The sequence below is a fragment of the Cervus canadensis genome, chromosome 5 (genome assembly GCF_019320065.1).
Source record: "Cervus canadensis isolate Bull #8, Minnesota chromosome 5, ASM1932006v1, whole genome shotgun sequence".
NCBI lineage: Eukaryota > Metazoa > Chordata > Mammalia > Artiodactyla > Cervidae > Cervus > Cervus canadensis.
The window spans coordinates 70116964-70139818 of NC_057390.1; the positions used below are offsets into that span (position 1 = coordinate 70116964).

Consider the following 22855-nt stretch of genomic DNA (forward strand, 5'->3'; position numbering starts at 1 on the left):
TTATGCCTTGTGGTTTTTCATTGTTTTCCTTATCATGATTTTTTTTGTTCTATTTTTTTTTTTGACGTTTGCCCATTTTAATCCATGTTCTTTTCTTGCGCTGTATGTGTGTGTGTCACGCTTGCTGTCTTTGCCTCCGCTGTTCCCAGGTTACAGTATAGCCAGGATATAGCCAGTCACTTGGCTGACGAGCATGCGCTGATAGCCTCCTATGCGGCCCGTCTGCAGCACTGCGCACGGTCAGTGGGAGAGCAGCAGCAGGCGGGTGGCCACGGGCTGGTCAGAGGGAGGGCGAGCTCTGCTACCCGGGGCTGCCAGCTGGAAAATACTCCGCGTGTGGGGTTTTTCTTGAGAAGCTACCAGCTATGTTTGGCAGAGTTTAAATAATTGCTAAAGCATTAGCTTCTAAAAGAGAAGGAGCCTTGCCAAGGCTGGGCACTTACCTAAACACAGAGTCAGAAATTCTTCCTTAAAGTGGAGTGCCCTTCCTTCCTTCAGACTACACTTAAAAGAGTGTAAACCTCAGAGATGTGCAGTCCCAAAGCCGTGTATTCACAGAGGCATTTGATACAACCTCTTCCTGTTCGTTCTTGCCTAAATAATGAAATCTTTCGGTCAACGTTCAAAGTCTGGGGTTGATCGGCACACCTTGTCTAAGGTGGAGGCTTTGACACCATCACCTTGTTACATCTTTATGTGTTGCATCATCATCCATTTCCCAAAGCCTTATCATTGTTGATAATTTAAACCAGTGATTTTCAACAGTGGTATTGAGTCATTGTTACCTGAGAGACTTTTACCAAACCATGTATATCTCCTCATATTATAATAATTATATGTATTATAATTAACTAGAAACTACTGATAATATGGGAATATGTCTGATCCCTCAGTGGGTTATGGTGGAAAAACATTTGATAACCACTAACTCTAGCAAAGTTAACCCTTTAAAAGAGTTAATAGACAAAGTGCCATTGCATTCAGGTAGACCCAAAGCCACCTGTCCAGTCCATGCCCACCCCCACCACCATTCTGCAAGGAGAATGGCAGGTAAAGCTTAAATAATCTAAAGTTTAATAATCCCTCCCCTTTATATAGCAGCAAAGAGTCTCTGTGCCAAACAGCCTGAGATTCTTACTCTTAGAGAAAAAACTAATATATAAACTTAAACACATGGGAGAGACTAGAGACTTAAATTCTGATCATAGCTTTGCCCTTAACATGCCTTGGCTCCACAGGAAGCATTTATTCCCCATGATAACAGAAAAATAAATTAATAATCAACTTTAAAATATGTATAATTGAAAAGGACTGTTTTAATTATTATACTTTACAGCATTTCGCATAGTTTCCCCAGTATGACCAAATGGTGTTTGTTACTTCAGGCATTTACCTGTCTCTAAAGCATTAGATTATAGGGTTCTCCTATCTCCCAGCTATAATTAATAAACTTATTCTGTGGAGGGGAAGGCCTGCAAATTGTGCATTGTATCATAGAGGGGTGAATTCTGAGCACTCTGTCACAGTCCCTTGATCTCTGGGAAGAGAGTTGTCTCACCCTGGCAAGACAACTTATTTAGTACCAGTAAGGGTAGTTGTCCAAGTGATTAAAAGTTTCCATGGTGAATACAGCAGCAGAATATTTGACAGACACTACTACCTGATGTTTCAGCCCAGGAAGATGTATGCTAGGTTTAGCTGAGACCCTCAAGTCTCATGGCTTAGAGATTAGGCTCCCTGAGCGAGAACTGGTGGCCAGGAGCTCTGGAGGAACGTGAGGATTGGGTGAGTACTGCATCTCTTCTTGATTTATAGTTGAAGGAACTGAGCTTTGTACAGAAATTTCGAGGTTGACTATTGATAATTCTGAATATTGAGATGTAAAATCAGCTGAAGTAGAAGAATAAGGATCCTTTCTAATTTCCCTTATAGTTTCATTGACCTTAAAACCTGTCATCAACAAAAAGTTCTAGTTTCTGGCTGAAAAGCTTGGCTAGTTAAAGCGACCATGTCCTCCACACTCAGGTAGGAATGACAGGTCAAATTGACCTTCCTAGGGAGAGGGAATGTGATGGAGAAGGAGGACCTCTTTTGCAAAGAGGAACCTATTGTGTCACAGAGGACAGCCACTGTAAGTCCCACTTCTTAAGCTGCTATTCCCTCCACAACAGTATCTACTTGTTTTGGTAAATGTTCGTTTTGTTGTTATTTAAAAGATAAAGAGAGTCCTCTTGTTTCAGACAAATATAGGCATAAGTACTATAGTTCAGCCCTGACCTTGGGGCCCTAACCCTAAAGTATTAAAGCCAACTATTGGTAGCATGTTCTTATTGCAAGAATATATGCTAGAGACTGACACTTGCACACCTATAATTATATAGTGTTGAGAAGTGTCATTGGCAGAAGACCATGATGTTGACAGTGGCAACACAGTTTTTAAAAAAATTCATCCTAGAGGAAAGACCAACTGAAGCTTAAAGTGTTAGTCACAGAGATAGAAATACAGGATGGTAAAAAAAAAAATCTAAGAAAAATATAGTTGATTTTATATATGAAAAGTCCAGATCTCTATTGATTTACCACCATCCTTCCCAGATTCCCTTCAGTAATTATAACAAGGTTTGATGAATATTGAACTCATGTCTTATAAATTTTTTCATATTTCATATTTTGTCATACTGTTAAATTGCAATCAGGGGTTTGGAACTCCAGGAACCTGGAGCCAAAGTAGAAACAAGCCATGACAGTCATCTCTCATCAGTTAGTCATCATCATTATTGTTGTCTTAAAACTTCTGTCAGAACTGAAACAAAATAGAATTATAAAGCCATAGTGCTAGTTAATCTGGAAGTGCCTTATATGGATAAGTTGACATCACACCCTAAATTAAAGCTGTCAACCATAATCAGCAGAAGGTTCTATATGAGCAGAACATATACACAGAAGTAGCCTCCTGCTCAAGAATCCTTTTATCCAAGGTAATGGCACTACCTTAGTGGAAAATGAGAGTGAAAGTCACTCAGTCGCGACTGACTCTGCGACCCTGTGGACTATACAGTCCATGGAATTCTCCAGGCCAGAATACTGGAGTGGGTAGCCTTTCCCTTCTCCAGGGGATCTTCTCAACCCAGGGATAGAACCCAGGTCTCCTATATTACAGGCAGATTTTTTACCAGCTGAGCCACAAGGGAAGCCCAGGAATACGGGCATGGGTAGTCTGCCTTAGTGGAGTTTAAAGTTCTTAGAACGCTGGAACTGTTGTTAAGAGTAACAGACTAAATTAATTCACTCAAGTTGGGGCTACAGTTGTAGAATAAGCATGGTAAAAGAAGAGAAAGAACATTGGAGGGGAATGTTTGATACCATGGAATCTTCCCCAACTTTATCATATTGTGAACCTGGCCTAGCTTAGGTTCCTCAGTTTTGCTCAGCCAATGTTAAGTGTACTTCCCCAGCCCTCTGTTTTTCATGATGCTTTAGTTTTCTCTTGGTCTTTTGAATTCAAGACCTATATCTAAATGTCATGAGGTTTTCTTAAAACAATCGATTGGAAATAGCTCCCTAGGCTTTATAGATGCCCTTTTTTCAGCCTTTGCATTCAAAAAGAAGTGTCCCCTCTGAAGATGTAGGAGCAACAGGGATATACTGCCCGAGAGAGATGGTATGCGTGGCCTTGTCATTTCTCTAAATCCCTCTGGTCTCAGAAGATCATTAGTATCTATGATTCAGGTCTCCATTTCTTTTGTTACCATTCTTTTTCATAAGCCTTTCTCCCATCTGTTCTTCCTGAGAGTGAAGCAAGAGTAGGGGTTGTTTAATAGATACCTGTTGAATTTTTATCTCCTTGGCAGTGTCCTGGACAGTCCTAGCCGACTGGACGAGGAGCACCGGCTTATAGCCCGCTATGCCGCCCGGCTGGCTGCAGAGGCAGGAAACATGGTAAGTAAATAGAGGATTACAGCATAGAGTAGCAGAAATTTACATTATTTTAATATACAGATGGAAGAGGAATGGTAAACATGAAACTCTGGAGAGTAGATACCTCAGAGACAGGAGGCGGGAAACAGATTTAAGGAAGGGATTGCAGTGGCCTTTAATTTTATCTATAATAACTGCTTTTAAAAATCAATCAGTAAAAGAAAATCAAAGAACCAAAATTTGGTTCTCTAAAAGATTGATAAAATTAATAAGCCCCTAGAAATCCTGATCAAAAAGAAAGGGGAAAAGAAAAAAGAAAGGGAAAAGGATGTGGAGAAAAGAGAACTTTTATACACTGTTGGCGGGAATGTAAATTGGTGAAGACTTTGAAAAACAGTATGGAGGTTCCTTAAAAAACTAAAATAGAACTACCATGTGATCGAGCAATTCCACTCCTGGGTGTATATCTGGAAAATAATGAAAACACTAATTCAAAAAGATACATGTACCCCAGTGTTCATAGCAGCATTGTTTACAATAGGCAAGACATGAAAGCAACCCTAGTGCCCATCAACAGATGACTGAATTAAGAAGATGTGATTCACACACACAAACTGGAGTATTACTCAGCCATACAAAAGAATGAAATATTGCCATTTGCAGCAACATGGGTGGACCTAGAGAATATTATGCTTAGTGAAATGTCAGAGAAAGGCAAATTCTATACAATATCACTTATTATGTGGAATCTAAAAAATAATACAAATAAGTGTATATGCAAAACAGAATCAGACTTGGGACTTCCCTGGTGATCCAATGTCTAAGACTCCATGCTCCCAGTGCAGAGGGCCTGGGTTCAATTCCTGGTCAGGCAACTAGATCCTATATGCTGCAACTAAAGATCCAGCATGCCACAGCAAAGATCCCACATGCCCACAACTGACTTGGTACAACCCAATATATAGATAGTTAAAAAAAAAAATGGGAACAGACTCACAGACGTAGAAGACAAACTTGTGGTTACCAAAGAGTAGGAGGGACAAGTTTTGGATATGGGATTAGCAAACTTCTATGCATAAAATAGATAAGCAACAAAGATTTACCATATAACACAAAGAGTTATACCTATTATAATAACCTTAATGGAATATAACCTGCAAAAACCCTGAATCATTATACTATATACCTGAAACTAACACAATATTATAAATCAACAATACTTCAGTTTAAAAAAAAGATAAAAAGGGAAGAAAGAAAATGCAAATTACCAATATTAGGAATGAAAGAAGGGACATCACTACAGAGCCTATAAACATTATAAGGATGGCAAGAATATTATGAATATCTTTGATATTATGAATAAACTTGATGACTAGATGCTAAATTTCTTGAAAGATACAAATTTACATAACTGACATAATAAATAGAAAATCTAAATAGTCCTGAATCTGTTAAACTGAATTCATAGTTGACTTCAAAAACTCCAAGCCCAGATGGCTTAACTGTTGAATACTATCATATGTTTAAGGAGGAAATAATAACAATCTGGCACAAACTTTCAGAAAACAGAAAAAGAAGGAACACTTTCCAAGTCATTTTATCAGGTCACCATAGCTTGAATCCAAAACAGTACAAGGCCATTACAAGCCAAGTTCTGTCATGAGCATAGATGCAAAAATCCTTAAGAAAATATTAGCAAATTGCATCCAGCAACATATAGAAAGGATAATATTCCATGATCAAGTGAGATTTATCCTAGGAATGCAAATTTATTTAACACGTGAAAATCAGCCAATGTCATTCACCATATTAGCAATTTAAAGAAGAAAATTATAATACTTCAATAGATGCAGAAAAGACATTTTAACAAAGTCAGCAGGACTATATAAGATTTCTTAGAGGGGTTACAGGAATCACAAACCATTGGGTCCAGTATTGTTCTGGAGTTCTGGAGTGAGATTAGACTGGACAGGCAGGCCAAGATCTTATAGGACAATATCCCACAGTGTATTATTTACTCCTTCCTAGGGAAATAGTTATGAAAGCTGCCAATAGAGAGTTTTGCTTCGTTTCTCTCTCAAAATGTAATTTATTCCTTTGGATTTGTTTAGACTTTAAAATCTTTTCCTTGAGAATCTAATAAGTCATACATCTGACTCTAACATTCCAACTCTAAAGGTTAGGGAAATGGAACAGAATGGGGGGGAAAAAGTCTTGGAAAAAGACTAGTTTTATTTGATTAGTCAAACCAGTCAGTCACAAATATTTATTATTTTAGAAATTAAAATTTACAAATAATATTAATTTTTTTGAGATGGAGTAGTGTTGTGGTTGGAGTTTTAAAATTAAGTATACTTAATACCATTATACAGTCTTGCTGACTTTAGTACTTTTTAAAGTACTTTTTAAATTTTGTAAATAGAAGCTCCAAAGCCATTTGACCCTGAAAAGGAGATCCTAGTACTCCTTTACTGCAAACAAGATAAATCTGTTTACACCTGATAGTTTCTGATGCCAATTCTCTAATTCATGTGAAAATAATCCTTGTTAGAATGGTCTTGAGACTAAATTCTGATATGGCCCCTTTCATCTTCAGTTTATTTTCCTAAGTGTAGTTATCTTATAAATATTGGGTCTCTCAGGGTGGAGTCTTCTTAACTAGATTTCTATTAAACAGACAACTTCTAATCTGCTAATCTCTCACTGATACAAGTGCTTTGCATAAAGTGGGTGTAGTGCTCAAAAGAATTTATTTATAGCCTGCCAGATAGGCTTTGTATTGATTTTTTTTTTTTTTTTTCAAAACACTTCACAAAGAAAGACCATTAAATCACTTTAGCAGCCGGCATTACACCCTATGAAGTGCTCCAACATCATACCCTCACATCTCCCCAGGTGGTAGACATGGCCACTGAAACCTCTTCCAAACAGAGACTGATCCCAAACAGAGAATTTATAGATTGCTTAGATGAACCAAGAGAGAAAATTTGTTTTCCTGACATGCCTAAGCTCCTTTTTAAAGCAGAAATACAATGTGTGGCAAATCTTAAAATTTCATCACAAACATCACTAGCATTTGATGTAGTCAGATGATTTTTTGTTTATTTGTAAAGTTTCTTTATGAGAAAATTAAAAACTCACTATGGACAACTTGGAAAAAAAGTGAAAGGAAAAGGAAACCATTATCCATTGTCATGCTATCTAACATTTACATATTTTTGAGATTTTTTTCACAGAGCCTGGTCCCAGACTTCACAGCCTCATCATCATGTCAGCTGCTCCACCCATACACTATTCCAGATATATCCTTATGGCTTCTTAGAATTAAAGATAATGGTATTTTCATGTGTGTTTGGCACACATGTGATGACTTTAAACCCCTACAAAACCGTCATTGTCAAACCTAGCTACATATTATAATCTTGTGTGCAGCACTTAAAGAATATAGAGTTTCTTGGCCTTGCCTCAGATCACTGAATCCAGAATCAATGGGTTTAGCAGGGTCTATTGATTTTCATTTAAAAAGCAAAAAGAAAACTTTCAGTCTTTTGATTTACAGTTACCTTAGGAACCACTGCCCTAAAAAACATTACTGGGTTTTTGAGAGAGGGAAATATTAATAATCCATAGCCCTCCAGTTAGTCTAGGCAAGGCTGAGGTGATGGGAGGGCTGCCCTGGGATGCAGTGAAGTCTAACTGACATCAGGCATATCTGTAAAACTCATTCTGCCAAGTTCATCCAGACAGGAAACTTCCAATCTCTTTTTAGGAGGCTCCAGAAGTGCATCCCAGCAGATTACAGTTTGCTGACTGTGTTGACTTTCCTTGGTTTAATGGTTTTTGTTGTTCAGTCACTCAGTCATGTTTGACTCTTTGCAACCCCACGGGCTGCAATACGCCATCCTTCCCTATCCTTCTTTATCTCCAGGAGTTTGTTCAAACTCTTTGAGTTGGTGATGCCATCCAACCATCTCATCCTCTCCCACCCTCTTCTCCTTTTGCCTCCAGTCTTTCCCAGCATCAGGGTCTTTTCCAATTTGCCCAGTTTTGCTCAGTGGGGTTTTGTTCCTTATCCTGTATTTTTCAGCTGTGTCTCCATCTCATTAAAGATGATGGAGCTCTGTAAGATTACCTAAACCTGAGAAAATACTGGAGTGGGTAGCCATTCCCTTCTCCAGAGGATCTTTCCAACCCAGGGATCAAACCCAGGTCTTCCGCATTGCGGGCAGATTCTTTACCGTCTGAGCCACCCAGGGAAGTCTAAGAGAATACTAGGGTAACAGAGGAAGGGATCTTTTTCCATAAATATTCTAGTTTTACAGACACGAGAATAAAGGTATATAGGAAAATAAAGTAGCTCAAAGTTTACATGGTGAGTAACTGACCCTGGGATTCCTAACTTTCATTCTTATTCCACAAAGTGAATCCTCCAGTTGGTAGGGTTTGTTTGTTTGTTTGTAATAAACTTCATTACAGAGCGGTTTCAGATTTATAGAAAATTTCTGAAGCTAGTTCAAAGAGTTTCCATGTAACCCATGTTCCTTTTCCCATGTTAGTAACATCTTACTTTAGTATAGCATGTTTGCTGCAACATGTCAATGTATGATTATTAACTAAAGTCCATGCCGCCTGCAGTGCAGGAGACCTGGTTTCTCTCCCTGGGTTGGGAAGATTTCCTGGAGAAGGAAATGGCAACCCACTCCAGTATTCTTCCCTGGGAAATCCCATGGCAGGCTCCAGACCCTGAGGTCGCAAAAGAATCAAACGTGACTTAGCAACCAAACAACGACAATGTGCTTTATTCAGATTTTGTTAGTTTTTGCCTAATGTCTTTTTTCTTTTCTGGGGCTCCATCCAAGATACCACATTTCACTAAGATGTCATCTCTCCTTAGGCTCCTCTGATCTGACACTTTCTCTGACTTTTCTTTATTGTTTTTTGTTTGTTTTATTGAAACACAGTTGATTTGCAATATTGTGTTAGTTTCAAGTATAGAGCAAAGTGGTTCAACTATATTTATATTTGATATATAGGATTATTTTCCATTATAGCTTATTACTGACTTTCCTTGTTTTTGATGACCTGGACAGTTTTGAGGAATGCCCTTTAATTGGGACTTGTCTATTTTTCTCATGATTAGACTGGGATTGTGGATTTGGGCGAGGAAGAGGTAAGTACCACTTTCCTCACTTCACATCTTACTTGTTTAGTGCCAGCGTCACTTATCTCTGTTGATGTTGACCTTGATGACTTGGCTGAGGAAGCGTTTGTCAGGTTTCTCTGACATAAAGTTCCTCTTTTTTCCCCTTTCTACACTGTCCTCTTTGGAAGGAAGTCACTGTGGGCAGGCCACACTTAAGGAACAGGGAGTTAGATTCCACCTCCTTAAGAGCAGAGTATGTACCTATGTTATTTGGAATTAATTCAGTGTTTCCCTGTTCAAAATCCTGCAGTGGCTGCATGCCACATGTGGGATGGGATGGAAACTCTACCCATGATAAAAAGGCCCTTTGTGATCTGGGCTCTCCCAGTTTATCTCCCACCCTTGCTTCACGGCTAACTCCTCTCCATCAGTGCTGACTGAACACACCCACCTGGAGCACTGTGGGCCTTCACCCTTCTCTCTGCCCAGCAAGCCTGAGCCACCAACCCCCAGACCTTCACCTGGCTTGCTTCCTCGGTTCACTGAGTCTTTTATAACTACCTAATTTAAAAAGTCTTCTGTTTCAGTTTATTCTGTTTCATTACCCTGTATTTCTTCATCAAATTTATCACTACTGATGTCATACATATGTATATATATTTCTCACCTTTCTTTCCCAGTGTAATGTAAGCTGCTGCTGTTGCTGCTAAGTCACGTCAGTCATGTCCAACTCTATGTGACCCCATAGATGGCAGCCCACCAGGTTCCGCCATCCCTGGTATTCTCCAGGCAAGAACACTGGAATGGGTTGCCATTTCCTTCTCCAGTGCATGAAAGCGAAAAGTGAAAGTGAAGTCCCTCAGTCATGTCCGACTCAGTGACCCCATGGACTGCAGCCTACCAGGCTCCTCCATCCATGGGATTTTCCAGGCAAGAGTACTGGCGTGGGTTGCCATTGCTTTCTGCGTAATGTAAGCTACATGAGGGTAGAAGCTGTATTCAGGCATCCCTAACCTACGAGCCAGGGACTGGTGCCTCCTGTCAGATCAGCAGTGGCATTAAAGTGCACAATAAATATAATGCACTTGAATCATCCTGAAATCATCCTCCCGCCTCCCCGTTCCATGTAAAAATTGTCTTCCATGTAATGGTTCCTGCTGCCAAAAAGGTTGGGGACCACTGCCTTATTCACTAATGCATCCCTAGTTTCTGGAACAGTATCTAACACATAGTAAGTGCTCAGGAAATATTTGTTGAATAAATGAATGAACTATTTAATTTTTGAAAGAAAACATCTTTAGGTCTCTTCTGGCTAAAGTATTCCATGTTTTTTTAAACTAACTGTTCCCTCGTTTTCTCTGGAGGCATTTTAGGAAGGGATACCTGGCTTTATTTATTTATTTACTTTTTTAAGGAATACTGTGGTGTCTAAGGTGGTCAATAAATAAAACCCCTACATTTCTCTATTATTTAATGTACCTTGGCTATGTTTGATGTTTGTCTGAGTGAAATAAGCCAGCATTCGACTCTCTTCACTGGGGGCTTTCCCTGTTGTTACATCCAGGTGAAGGAGCGAGGATGCAGGTTGCTCCAGGTGGGACAGCAACTAAGGGTTTGAATCTTCTTCCACCTCTACTTCTTCTTTTGTGTGTGTGTGTTTAATTTTTATTTATTTAGTTATGTTTGGCCATTCTGAGTCTTCGTTGCTGTGCGTAGGCTCTCTCTAGTTGCAGAGGTCAGGGACTACTTTGCATTGCGGTGCACAGGCTTGGCATTGCCGTGGCTTCTCTTGTTTTGGAGCACAGGCTCTAGGCACTCAGGCTTCAGTAGTTGTGGTGCACAGACTCAGTTGCCCCATGGCATGTGGGGTCTTCCCAGACCAGGGATTGAACCAGTGTCCCCAGCATTTCAAGGCAGACTCAACCATTTGACCACCAGGGAAGCCCCCACCCCTACTTCTTTATGTTTGAGTCACAATGCTTCTTGGTGCCAAAGAATATTGTCTGTTTAGGAATCACTATTTTTTAAAGTTAATTTTTGTTGGCATATATATAGTTGCTTTACAATGTTGTGTTAGCTTCTACTGTACAGCAAAGTGAATCAGCCACACATATACGTGTATCTCCTCCCTTTTGGACTTCATTCCCGTTCAGGTCACCACACTGCTTAAGTAGAGCTCCCTGTGCTGTATGGCATGTTCTCATTAGGAATCACTGTTGATAATAATTCTTGATTCGTGCATTAACTTCCTCTGTGAAAGATGCTTCAGCACTGCAGTCAGACACTCAAAACTAAAAAGATTCTTTAGAAATGTCCAGTGAAATACTTTGGGGATTTTTGTTTACTTGTCAGTATATGAAACCAGTTCATTTCAGAGTTCATTTCCTCATCCATAATTTTCCTTGGTCCCACTCTGATAAGGAACCATTCATTTTAACTCCAGTCTTCAGGATTTGTAAATCTATTATTCATAGCAGGTTTAGTCTCAGGCTTGCCATTTTTCTGAGGTTCAGCTCAGGCTCTCACAAGACTGTGCATAGATAATAGAGAGAACTTGCTCAATTGGCCACTGGTCCACTCTTCTTGTAGGAAGAAAAATCACTTTTTTCCCTTTTAAAAAAGAAAAGTATTTGGTAATTTGATTAAGTAAAAAAGCCTCTGACTCAGATTTGCTATGCTGTTTTGCCTATGTTTATTTAGGAAGTTTCACGTGAAAAGAATTACTGATTGCATCTTTAAGCACTAGACAGGAAACAAAGTTTCTGCTTCATCATATATCATGTTTATACATGGAGGGAAGCATAACCATACCAGAGCCTTCATTAGAGCTTCCACTGTGGCTAATCAATAAAAGGGAAATGTCACCTAGTCATCCATTTTCATATTTTGTGTTGATTGACTTCCATATTCTTAAAGGAGGTAATGAGAGTCAAAAACGTCAGTGGATTTGAAAATCAAAACCATAATGATTTCTCCAAAGGTATTTAGATGGCCAGTAAGCTTGTGAAAGTATGCTGAACATATTACTCATTAGGAAAATAAAAATTGAATTCACAATGCGTGTGCATGCTCAGTAGCTAAGTTGTATCCAACTCTTTGTGACCCTATGGACTACAGCCAGCCAGGCTCCTCTGTCCATGGAATTTTCCAGGCAAGAATACTAGAGTGGGTTGCCAATTCCTTCTCCAGGGGATCTTCCAACCCAGGGATCAAACCTGTGTCTCCTGCATTGGCAGTTGGATTCTTTACCACTGAACCACCTAGGAAGCCCAAATTCACAATAAGATACATTTTATACTCTCTAGGATGACTGTGGTCAAAAGAATGGACAATAACAACTGTTGGCAAGAAAGTAGAAAAATGGACCTCTCATATATTGCTAGTGAGAATGTAAATTATTTGTATATCATTAAAAGTGCAGCCATGTAGGAAACAGCCTTGGCAGTTCCTCAAAAGACAGTTACTATATAAACCTGCAGTTTCACTCTTATATACCTCCCAAAATGAAAGCATGTCACTATACAGAAACTTGTCCACAAATACTCATAACAGCATTATTCAAAATAGTCCACCAAAATGGAAACAACCCAAATGCTCATCAGTTGTTGAATGGATGGACAAAATACTATCTATCCATATGTTGGAATATTATTCAACCATAAAAAGTAGTGAAATACTGACACGTGCTACAACATGGATGAACCCTGAAATCATTTGCTAAGTGAAAGAAGTGATACTTAAAAGATCACATATTGAATGATTCCATTTGTAGGAACTGTCTAGAATAGGCAAACCCATAGATACAGAAAGTAGATTAGAGGTTGTCTCAAGGTAGTGTGCAGTGACTGTGGGTTTCTTTTGGGGGTGATAAAAATGTCCTGAAAGTAGATGCTGATGATGGGCTCACAGTCTTATATAGTTTCAAACCACTGAAATATAGACTTTAAAAGGGTAAATTTTAAAGCACCTAAATTATATCTCATTTTAAAAAAACCCACAATTTAGGTACTTCATGTTCACTTGGATGGTTAAAACCAAAAAGACAATGACAGGTATTGGCAAGGATATGACAAAGTTGGAACCCTCCTTTACTATTGCTGGGATTGTAAAATGGTTCAGCCACTTTGGGAAACAGTTTGACACTTTCTCAATATGTTAAATACAGAGTTACTTAGGAGTGTAACTTAGGAGTTCCACTCTTAGGTATTTAATCAAAAGAGATGAAAACACATATCAACACAAAGATTTGTAAATGAGAGTTCAGAGCAGCTTCATTTGTAATAACCAAAAGCTGAAAACAGTGGAATACTATTCAGCAGTAAAAAGGAAGGAACCCTGATTCATGGAGCAACGTGGATGAACCTCAGAAACATAGTAAGTGGAAGCCAGAAACCAAAGAGTACATGTTGTATCATTCCATGTATATGTATATAGAAAAGGCAAAACTGTAGACAGAAAGCAGATCAGTGTTAGCCTGCGGTTGGGGATGGGAGTGGTAGTTTACTACAAACTGGCATGAGGGAACTTTCCGTGGTGGTGAAAAATGTTCTAAAACTGGACTGTGGTGCTTGGTTTGCATAACTTTAAATATACTAAGACTCATTGAATTGTACACTTAAAATGGGTGGATTTTATGGTATGTAGATTATACCTCAAAAATCTGTTTCTTTAAAAAAAAAAATCAGTCCATCTGGGGCTCTGGATATATTTGAATCCAAAACCAAAAACCTTTCTTTCTCACTCTAGACCCGTCCTCCCACTGACTTGAGCTTTAACTTTGATGCCAACAAACAACAAAGACAGCTTATTGCAGAACTGGAAAATAAAAACAGGTAAGAATGCAGAGAGAGGCCAGGCCAGTTTATAAGCCCAAGATTATCATGTGAGTATCTGATTCTCATTTTCCTTGCAGTCTAGATGGGTTTTGACCACAAAGGAAGATTCCACCTCGGTTAAGATAGGCCAGCCCAAGTCTTGCCCTGGACACTAATTTGTGCATGAACTCTGCATGCAGTTCATTCTGGCAGTCCGCAACCCTGCTCACATGCCCTCAGGGAAATTCTTTTCCCCACCCACCAGTGTGTGCCCCTCTCACCATTCCTTTCTCCGCTCTGCTCCAGGAGCCTTTGCTCTGTCTCGCCATCTCGTCCTGGCCCGTGATGCTGCGTGCCACTGTTGGGTCTCTCACAGAAAAGCCGTTCATAGGCTCGGAGCCCAAACAACACAACATCACGCACTGAAAAGGCAGGAACCAGGATGAGGAGGTTGGACAGAAGATAACAGGCATCGTGGAGGAAGGGGCCGCCATCAGCTCTTGGGGTAGGGGTCGGGGGTCAGGAGAGGAAGCGAGACGGAGGAAGACTTGAGGGAACTGGGCACTAGACCTGCATTCGGAGGCTTCAAGTTTCCCCCAGAGAGGAACTGAGTATTCTAGTTGTCATTTTTCTTCTGTGGAGATTTTTCGAGTTCTTGAGAAGATTTATATGACTTTTTCTACCACAAAGGGTTGTTTCATTGAGGAAATACGAAGTGTGGGTATTTTAAGATGATGTCCATCTCACGTCTCGGTTGTTCAGAAGCACTCGGAACAAGATAGATAGAGGCAGCACTAGTGGAATAAAAACTTCTAACAGCAGAGAGAGAGAAAGAGACCGCTGGGAAGCATCACGTAGCCATCTCTTTCATCCACCCTGTCTAGAGAGATCCTGCAGGAGATTCAGCGTCTCCGTCTGGAGCATGAGCAGGCGTCCCAGCCCACCCCGGAGAAGGCCCAGCAGAACCCCACGCTGCTGGCCGAGCTGCGGCTCCTGAGGTAAGTAAGAGTCCTGCTTGCACCGCCATTCCGATGTTATAACCTGCTCCGATAGGAGTTCATATCTCAGGAAACCAAACCAGTAGGATAGGATCCGTTCATCCGTACATCTAGTCATGTTAAAACGAATAGCTGAAGCATTCCACTCATTCTGTTACTGCTTCAGATGTTTGAGTTCCTTTATTAATCATTCTGCGATCTCCTGCCTTCATTCCAGAACTAGGTAAACACCACCCTCCAGCTCCACCGCAAGCAGAGCAGTGTTTATACTTCTGTGATCGCTTTAAGAAGCCCAGTGTGCTGCACTCCATCTTCTTATCTTGAAATTAGTCTGACTTTAGAGACTCTTGGCTAGGAATAATGCTCTCCCTGTCCTTTGAGTATGTTCTCTAGCACTTCCTAAATCAGGAGTCCGTGGTGGGAAATCCCCTGAGATGTGAAACCAAGTGGGAATCCCTTACACCGTGGCTGTGGTACCTTCCAGTTCAGTTCAGTTCAGTCACTCAGTTGTGTCTGACTCTTTGAGACCCCATGGACTGCAGCACGCCAGGCTTCCCTGTCCATCACCAGCTTCCGGAGTTTGCTCAACGTCATGTCCATCGAGTCAGTGATGCCATCCAACCATCTCATCCTCTGTCGTCCCCTTCTCCTCCTGCCTTCAGTCTTTCCCAGCAACAGGGAAAAGGAACCTTCCACTTCAACATAAACTCTTTCAAGGAGTGAGAGACCAAGGATGTGGGATCAGGATTGGGGTAGAGAGCAGCTTCAGCTCCCACTTGGTACTGTTTTCAGGGGAACGAGGGCATCTTCCAGAAGAGTATGACATGAGCATGATCCGGGCAACGTTGTGTGTGTGTGTTAATTGCTCCATCGTGTCTGACTCTTTGCGACCCTATGGTCTGTCCATGGAATTCTCTAGGCAAGCATACTGGAGTGGGTTGCCCTTCCTTTCTCCTGGGGATCAACATTCATAGCGTCTTATTTCCTATTAGTGTTAGAAAGATGTGTGCACCTTCTTCCATAAGTGATGCCATTATGGAAACTAAATGAGTGACTTGATTCTCACCGGATCTGTGGATTCCCAAACAGTGGATTCTTTCTGCATAGGTTGTAACCTTTGGCATCCCACAAGTCGATTTCTAATGTGCCATCACCTGGATTTCTGCAGAGCTGAAAGTCCTTTGTTAGTTCTTCCTTTGATTTAGATCATTTAGCTTCCCAGCCATGATTTCTTCTCTTAGAGAATGGAGATGATTGTTTTTTTCTAACTGTCCTTCTGTTTAGATTTATGTCATTAATAGATAAGTCATCAGGAATTTAAGCTGTGCAGAAGAAAATCTTTAGAGATACAGAGATTCCCATTCTCCAAAAAAGAAATTCAGTTGAGTTTCTGAATTTAGTTGGGCTGAGATCTTGGTGGCTCTGGTTCTGCTGTCGAACATTTGGGAAATCAGCACAGTTGGTGTCGTACCAGGAAGGACGGGAAAGCAGAAGCTGCTGACTCGGAGCACAGCTCCAATAAGATACAGCCAGCTGTTTTCTTTCCCCACCTCAGCTCAGGCACAGGTGACTATCTTGTATCTGGAAACACAAAAAACTGTCATACTTTAGTTTCACTGTTGCTGGGACTGGAGTGCTGAAAGGGCTTCTTTATGCTAGAGAGATCTAAAAAAGCGTAGACAGTAGAAGAGACAAAGGGCAGGATCCAGCGCTGTGACATCAGGCAGTAAGAAGCAGGAATTTAATCTAAGTCCAAGGAAGGTCTAAATTCTGAGAAATCAGAAAGTGTTTGATCTCAAAAGCAGCTTCTGTATCACTGAAAAAAGGACAGTTTAATGAAGTGTGCTAGAGCAATTGCTCATGCATAAGGACACACATATTGGCTTTTTTCCTCACACTTATGTACAAAAAACACCGGCAGACGGATGAAACATGGAGACAAAAATGTTAAAACTTCTAGAAGTAAACATAGAAGAATTTCTTTAGAATTTTGGAATAGAAACTAATTTCTCAGAATTACTAGCCATGAAAGAAGTTGGTAAATGCATTTAGATTAATATTACGAACTTTTGTTTATCACAAGACACATGAAGGGCAGGATTCATTTGTAGGTTCTGACATCCTTCTGCTTTTGATCTATGTATATGAATACAGGAACTGCCAATACCCAGCTAGTATAATAAAACAAGATAGAGAATTTTATCCTTAGGGTTAGTGGTTACGAATCCTGACTGCCAAAATTGTCTTTTCCCCCTTTATTATTTTTAATGGTATATTTGTTATTATAATAATAAGTGAGACAAATGAGTAAGATATGAAACATAATGCTAAAATGAACACCCAGAAACCCACACCCTACTTGAGAATTCACATATTGCTAAAGCCATGTCATCTGTGTAAGTTCCCCCATCTTGTCTCACTTCCTTCTGCCTTCCCCCCAGAGCTAACCTCTATCCAGAATTTGCTTTATCATTCCCTTGCTTTTTAAACAGTATTTTCAGATATGTGTGTATGTTCACACAATAGAGTGTCTAGTTTTGCTTTTTGTTTTTTGAGCTTTATTGAAATGAAATTATATGTAGTCTTCTGAGACTTTTTTCCCACTTAATATTGTTCTTTAGGATCATTCCATGTAGTTGCAAGAATTAATAGCTGTAGTTCATTCATTTTTGCCATTTTTTATTGTAATTACTTGATCCTGCATAGCACAGAGAAAGAGTACTGCGTCCAGTCTTGTGGTTCAGGGAAGAAAGACTTTCTAGAAAATGGAATGAGTCAACTCCTTATTGAGTTTATACCTGCGATGGAAATTTAGGGAGTATAAAGACAAGAAGACAAATGAATCTATCTTAAAAATTTATAATCTTGTTTTGGAAACAAAACATAAAGTGATTTTCTAATCAACTCAGTAATACTATACAATGTTAATAATAAGTAGTGTGGATATTAGAAGAAATTTAGAAGCTATTTGTCCCCCAAAGGTGGTGGAATTTGGGCTGAACCATGAAAGGTAGGTATGGTTTGAACGGAGTGTGGGACAAAACATTTAAGATTATATACAGAGTTAGGGTTCAGCAAGATTCCCCAATAAATATAACACATTTCAGAGAGAGGAAAGAATCTTGAAGCTAAGAATTTGTTTTCAGCCATCCAGTGAATTAATCTTTAGAGTGCCAGTGATGGGAGATAAAATTAGTTGGATAATTGAGACCAGATTCTGAGAGCCTTAAGTGATAGGTCATTGGAAATCCTTCGAGAGCTTCAAATAATGATTTCACTAAGTTCATGATGTTAATTGAGTCCACACTGGATACGTGATATTCTCTTAATCATTCAGTATATGCAAAGATGAGTAAGGCTCATCCCCTGACCTCAAAGATTTTGCGTCATGGTATGAATGAGAGCAGTACAAGGTAAAATAAATTAAGTGCCCCAGAGAAGCACCGGTTGCTATAGTGATTAAATAAGTAGGATCTGATACTCACTGAAGTAATCAGGAATAGCTTCCTGAAAAGAGTGACGTTTAGGATAGGCACTAAGGAGTAAATAGTATTTGGAAGAGAGCAGGGGAATACTGAGTCGTAAAGTGATGCTGTCTGCTTAGGGAAAAGTGAACCATGGCTGGAGGTCCAGACACAGAAGAGAAAGGGAAATAAGGAACTGAGGATCGAATGTAGGTAGAGTTTGTAGCGGTATTCTCTCTGATAGAAGTATAATGTGAGCCATCTATGTATTAAAATTTTTCTAACAACCATGTTGAAAAACTAAAAGAAAATAGGTGTCATTAAAACTTCTTTTATTTAACCTGCCTAATCTAAAATATTGTCTTTTCAACATTTAATCAACATTAAAAATTATTGTGATATTTTACTTTCATTCACACTAAGTTTTTAAATCCAGTGTTTAAGTTACACTTACATCTCAATTCAGACTAGTGCTGAGTAGTCACATGTGGCCAGTGGCTACCACATTGGACAACAGGGGTCTAGACTATGCAGGTCAGAGTCAGTGATGCTAGAAATTCTGTTTAGGTTATTACAAGAAATGATGAAAGGAGTACAGCTTTCCTTTGAGTGGCATTGTAAAGGCCACAGAATGCTTTCATGTCCATCATCTTACTTGATGTTCAAGATAGTGCTATTGTTGGGACTTTCCTGGTGGTCCAGTGGTTAAGACTTCACCTTCTAATGCAGGGAGTGTGGGTGCAATCCCCGGTTGGGGAGATATGATCCTGCATGCCTCACGACCCAAAGATCAAAACATAAAACAGAAGCAATATTGTAACAAATTCAATAAAAACTTTAAAAATTGTCCACATCAAAAAAACTTTTAAAAATGTTACTGTTAGTAATGTGTTATTAGTTCCATTTTAGAGAAGAGAAAATTGAGACTAAGACAGGTTAAGTGACTTGTCCAAGGTTGCACAGTGAGTAAAATGGTGAGCCTCAATCTCTTGATTTATATTCCAGTGCTTTTTCCCAGTCATCGTAGATGAAATCAGGATTAGTCAAGCTAGGAGACCATTGTGTGTGTGAGGTGAAGCATACTTGGATAAAGTCAGAGAAGCAGGAATAGAAAGATAAGACACCTGATATTCAGGAATCATCTGAATTGGGTGACTGATGAAATCTAGGAAATGAACAGGAAAGTATCAGAGAGGATCGAGTTTTTCAGCCATAAAAGCTTAGAAGAAAAAGTAGGAGAGATGGGGAAATTGAGAAAGAGAACCATTTAGGAAGGAAAGTCTTAAGTTTGGGTTTGGACAGATTGACCTAGACTTGATGGCATGAAATCTGTCCTCGGGGAAACCAAGTTCTCTGAGACAGTCATCCTCAAGTCTGTCACACTTTCAGAGCCTGATGGGTGGTTCTGGGAGCACCGACGACTGAATCCTGTCTTATCTGAGCAGTTTTCACATATTTTTCTCCGCTGTTAATTTAAATTTGAACTAATTCGTGTAAATGAGGTATTTGACTTCCTGAAGAATTTAAAAAATGACTTTAATGATAGTAACAATACTTTTTTGCTCTACAGCAATGTCTACTTTCCAAGGCACTTTTACATGCTGTTCTCATAGCAGTGGGCAAAACAGATACTATCACCATTTTATATGTCCAGCATCAGAGCTTCATCTCTTCATTTCTCATGAGCTTTTCCTTTCTGACAGGCAGAGGAAAGATGAACTGGAGCAGAGGATGTCAGCATTGCAGGAGAGCAGGCGGGAGCTGATGGTCCAGCTGGAAGGGCTGATGAAGCTACTGAAGGTAAGAGCAGCGGCCAGTCTCCTCCTCCCACCTCAGCTCTTCTTGTCCATCTTCACCCCCAGCTCAGCTTCTGCCTTCCCTGTGATGTCAGAATAGGATGAGGCTAAAGGGTTAACTATTTAAAGCCCAATTATAAAAAATTAGTAACCAGAACCAGAGTGATGTGCTTTTATGAATAAATAAGAATGTTTATAAATAGGATATTAGCTGTATATAAATGAATATTTCTCAATTATATAGTTTCTTTTAAGACAAAGCTTCAAAGAGTGTACCTGAATACTTACCAAATATTGTGTGCTATTTTAATAAGTATTATAGAGGAAAACCACCCTAATCAAACCAACTCTAATTGATAATTTTGCTCTATTAGGAGCAATAAAATAGCAGATAGCTCTAGGTTTGGTATATTGGGGCTTGAAAAATATAGAATAATTTCAATCCTCACTACCTTTTATTGAAAAATCTATTACAGCCTCCATACCCTAGAGCAAAGGCATGCTTGGCATTTAAATGTCTTCACCTGGACAGCTTGCCTGGCACTGAGCGGAAGTATTTACCAGCCCTGTAGCAGCAATACCAGGGTACATTTGTTTATGCTGTGAATTCCTACTGTCTTTCTGTCTATACTCTGAAATCATTGCATTTCATGGTATGTCACAGAGTTAGAAGCCAGAAAGAAGCCAGGCTAAGGGGGTGGATTTAATCCTGTGATAAGGGGAAGTCATTAAAGGTTTTGAAAACAATAGTTTAGGAAAATGTACACAACAGGTCAGGAAGAGGAGAAACTAAAGGATAATGGGAGTCTAGTGAAATCATTCAGGCCTGGAGTGACAAGGGTCTGGACTTGGAGGGGAAATCCGAGAACAGATCAGCTGGAAGACTTTTCTTCAACTTCATCATCAGCCCATCCTTTAATAATAAAGCTCGTGGTATTGCAAGCTTGGGTAAATGGAGTGTTTGTGTTTTGAACTGACTTTTGGCTTGCTCGAGACAATCATTTCTTTTAGTCTTGAGCTGAGTTTTTTCTAGCTTTGGTCCTGGGTATTAGGTATTTGGAAACATGTTTCTACATTAACCCTGTTAGCAGGATTTCTCCTGAGAAATAGTTTGTCTGAATGGGTCTTGTTTAAAGAAAACCTTATGCCTAAAACCTGGCCCAGATCCCCCATATAGCTGTCAAGTACCCAGCCAAGCAACCCGGTCACCCACTCAGGAGAGCAGGGGCGAACTTAAACACACTGGGCCAGTGCAGCATCTGGAGCTGTTCGGGGCTGTGAGAGCTCTGCCGCTGTGGGGTTAGTCCACCCAGAGGACAGAAGGTGATAGGGGATTTACCTCCCTTTCAGAAAAATGTTCTCAGATATTACCCAGAACATAAATGGGAAGGTACCCCAGGGTGATTTTTGTAAAAGGCAAAAATGTTTATGCAAACTGAAGGGAAGTCAGAATGCATTTCCCCTAAGTACACAGAAGGCTTTCCCGTCAGCTGGTGGGCCTGGTCAGCTGATGGGCCTCCCTGTTCCTCAGAGTTCCTGGCCCTGGTCCCATGTGCATTACCCTGACCTCGCTGTGTACCCCTGACACTTGTGTTCAAGGCCTAAGCAGAGGGAGCTGGTACCTGCAACTCTGTTCCCAAACCCTCCGATTCTTTGTATTTCCAGCTGTTGTCTTTTAATTACAATTTCAGTAAAATAAGCAGGACCTCACTGCTCTGTTTTGTAAGATCCCCTCCCAGGCTCTTAAATGCCTTATCGTTATCCACCTGACAGGCTGTGGTCGTTCAAAAAGGGAGAAAGGATTTGAAAACAGAAACCAGGAATGTCATCTTTTTTAATCTGTCGATTAAAATTCACAGTTGAAAATCTCAGACCTTGTGTCCAGCTTCCTAAAAGGGTTACAGCATAATCTTAATTTGTATATTATATGCACTCCTAAAAGGTTATACATAGGAATCATTGACTTCTCTTAAAATCTCAAAGATGTTTTCCTACTATGAAAACTACATTTACTAACAAATAGTAAAAGTACCCTTCAGAATTCTAATTTTAATTTCAAAGGACTGTCTTGCTTTCACTGATGTTCAATCCGCTAGCATTTAGTGCCCTCATACAACAGCTGTAAGTATTTAGTCAAATGGACAATTGAGCCACATGATCTGGGATACTCATGAATTAAAATATACCACACAGTAAGTTTCTCTTTCACAGGGAATTCTTTCATTTTACTGCTCCAGGGAAATACTATATACTGTGTCTGTTTATCTGAAAATTGATAATTTGGAGAAGCGTACATGTGAAGTGTCACCATTGTTTATTAATTCATTCAGCAAAAATTGTAAATTTGGGGGAGGAGGGATAAGGCAGGGTAAAGACCATTTACTTAGCAGAAACATATTGAGTTCCTAAGAGTCCTGTTTAGCTATGTGGTGTATAATGGTGACTAAGACTGGGTCCCTGTCACCAGGGAGTATCAGGCATCTACTTATTGTTGTTTTCCAAATGACATAATACAGACTGACACTCAAGTCCCCTTGTTTCAGAATGTATCTTTTCTTTGCATTTTTTCCCCTGATGAATGAGTATATATGGATAACCTCTACCTCAAACTTCCTATTTGATCCAGAAATAGTTGTATGTTTGTGTTTGTTTCTTAATCATGTTCCCAATATTTTTCTGCCTCTTTTTCCATTTTTCCAATATTGCTTTTGAAATACATTTA

General features: G+C 39.8%; 1 protein-coding gene across 11 annotated transcripts in view; it reads left to right on the forward strand.

Annotated features, from left to right (window-relative positions):
- Positions 1 to 22855, forward strand: part of DTNB (dystrobrevin beta) — a 233742-nt gene that overhangs the window by 174399 nt on the left and 36488 nt on the right. For 5 of the 11 annotated variants that reach the window (XM_043469166.1, XM_043469168.1, XM_043469169.1 and 2 more), the window contains exons 11-15: positions 150 to 239; positions 3852 to 3939; positions 13808 to 13893; positions 14760 to 14873; positions 20041 to 20137. In XM_043469166.1, coding sequence (XP_043325101.1) covers positions 150 to 239; positions 3852 to 3939; positions 13808 to 13893; positions 14760 to 14873; positions 20041 to 20137 — 475 coding nt within the window. Of the gene's footprint in view, positions 1 to 149; positions 240 to 3851; positions 3940 to 13807; positions 13894 to 14759; positions 14874 to 20040; positions 20138 to 22855 lie in introns of those variants that run through there. The other 6 variants (XM_043469170.1, XM_043469174.1, XM_043469171.1 and 3 more) reach the window with 3 other exon arrangements.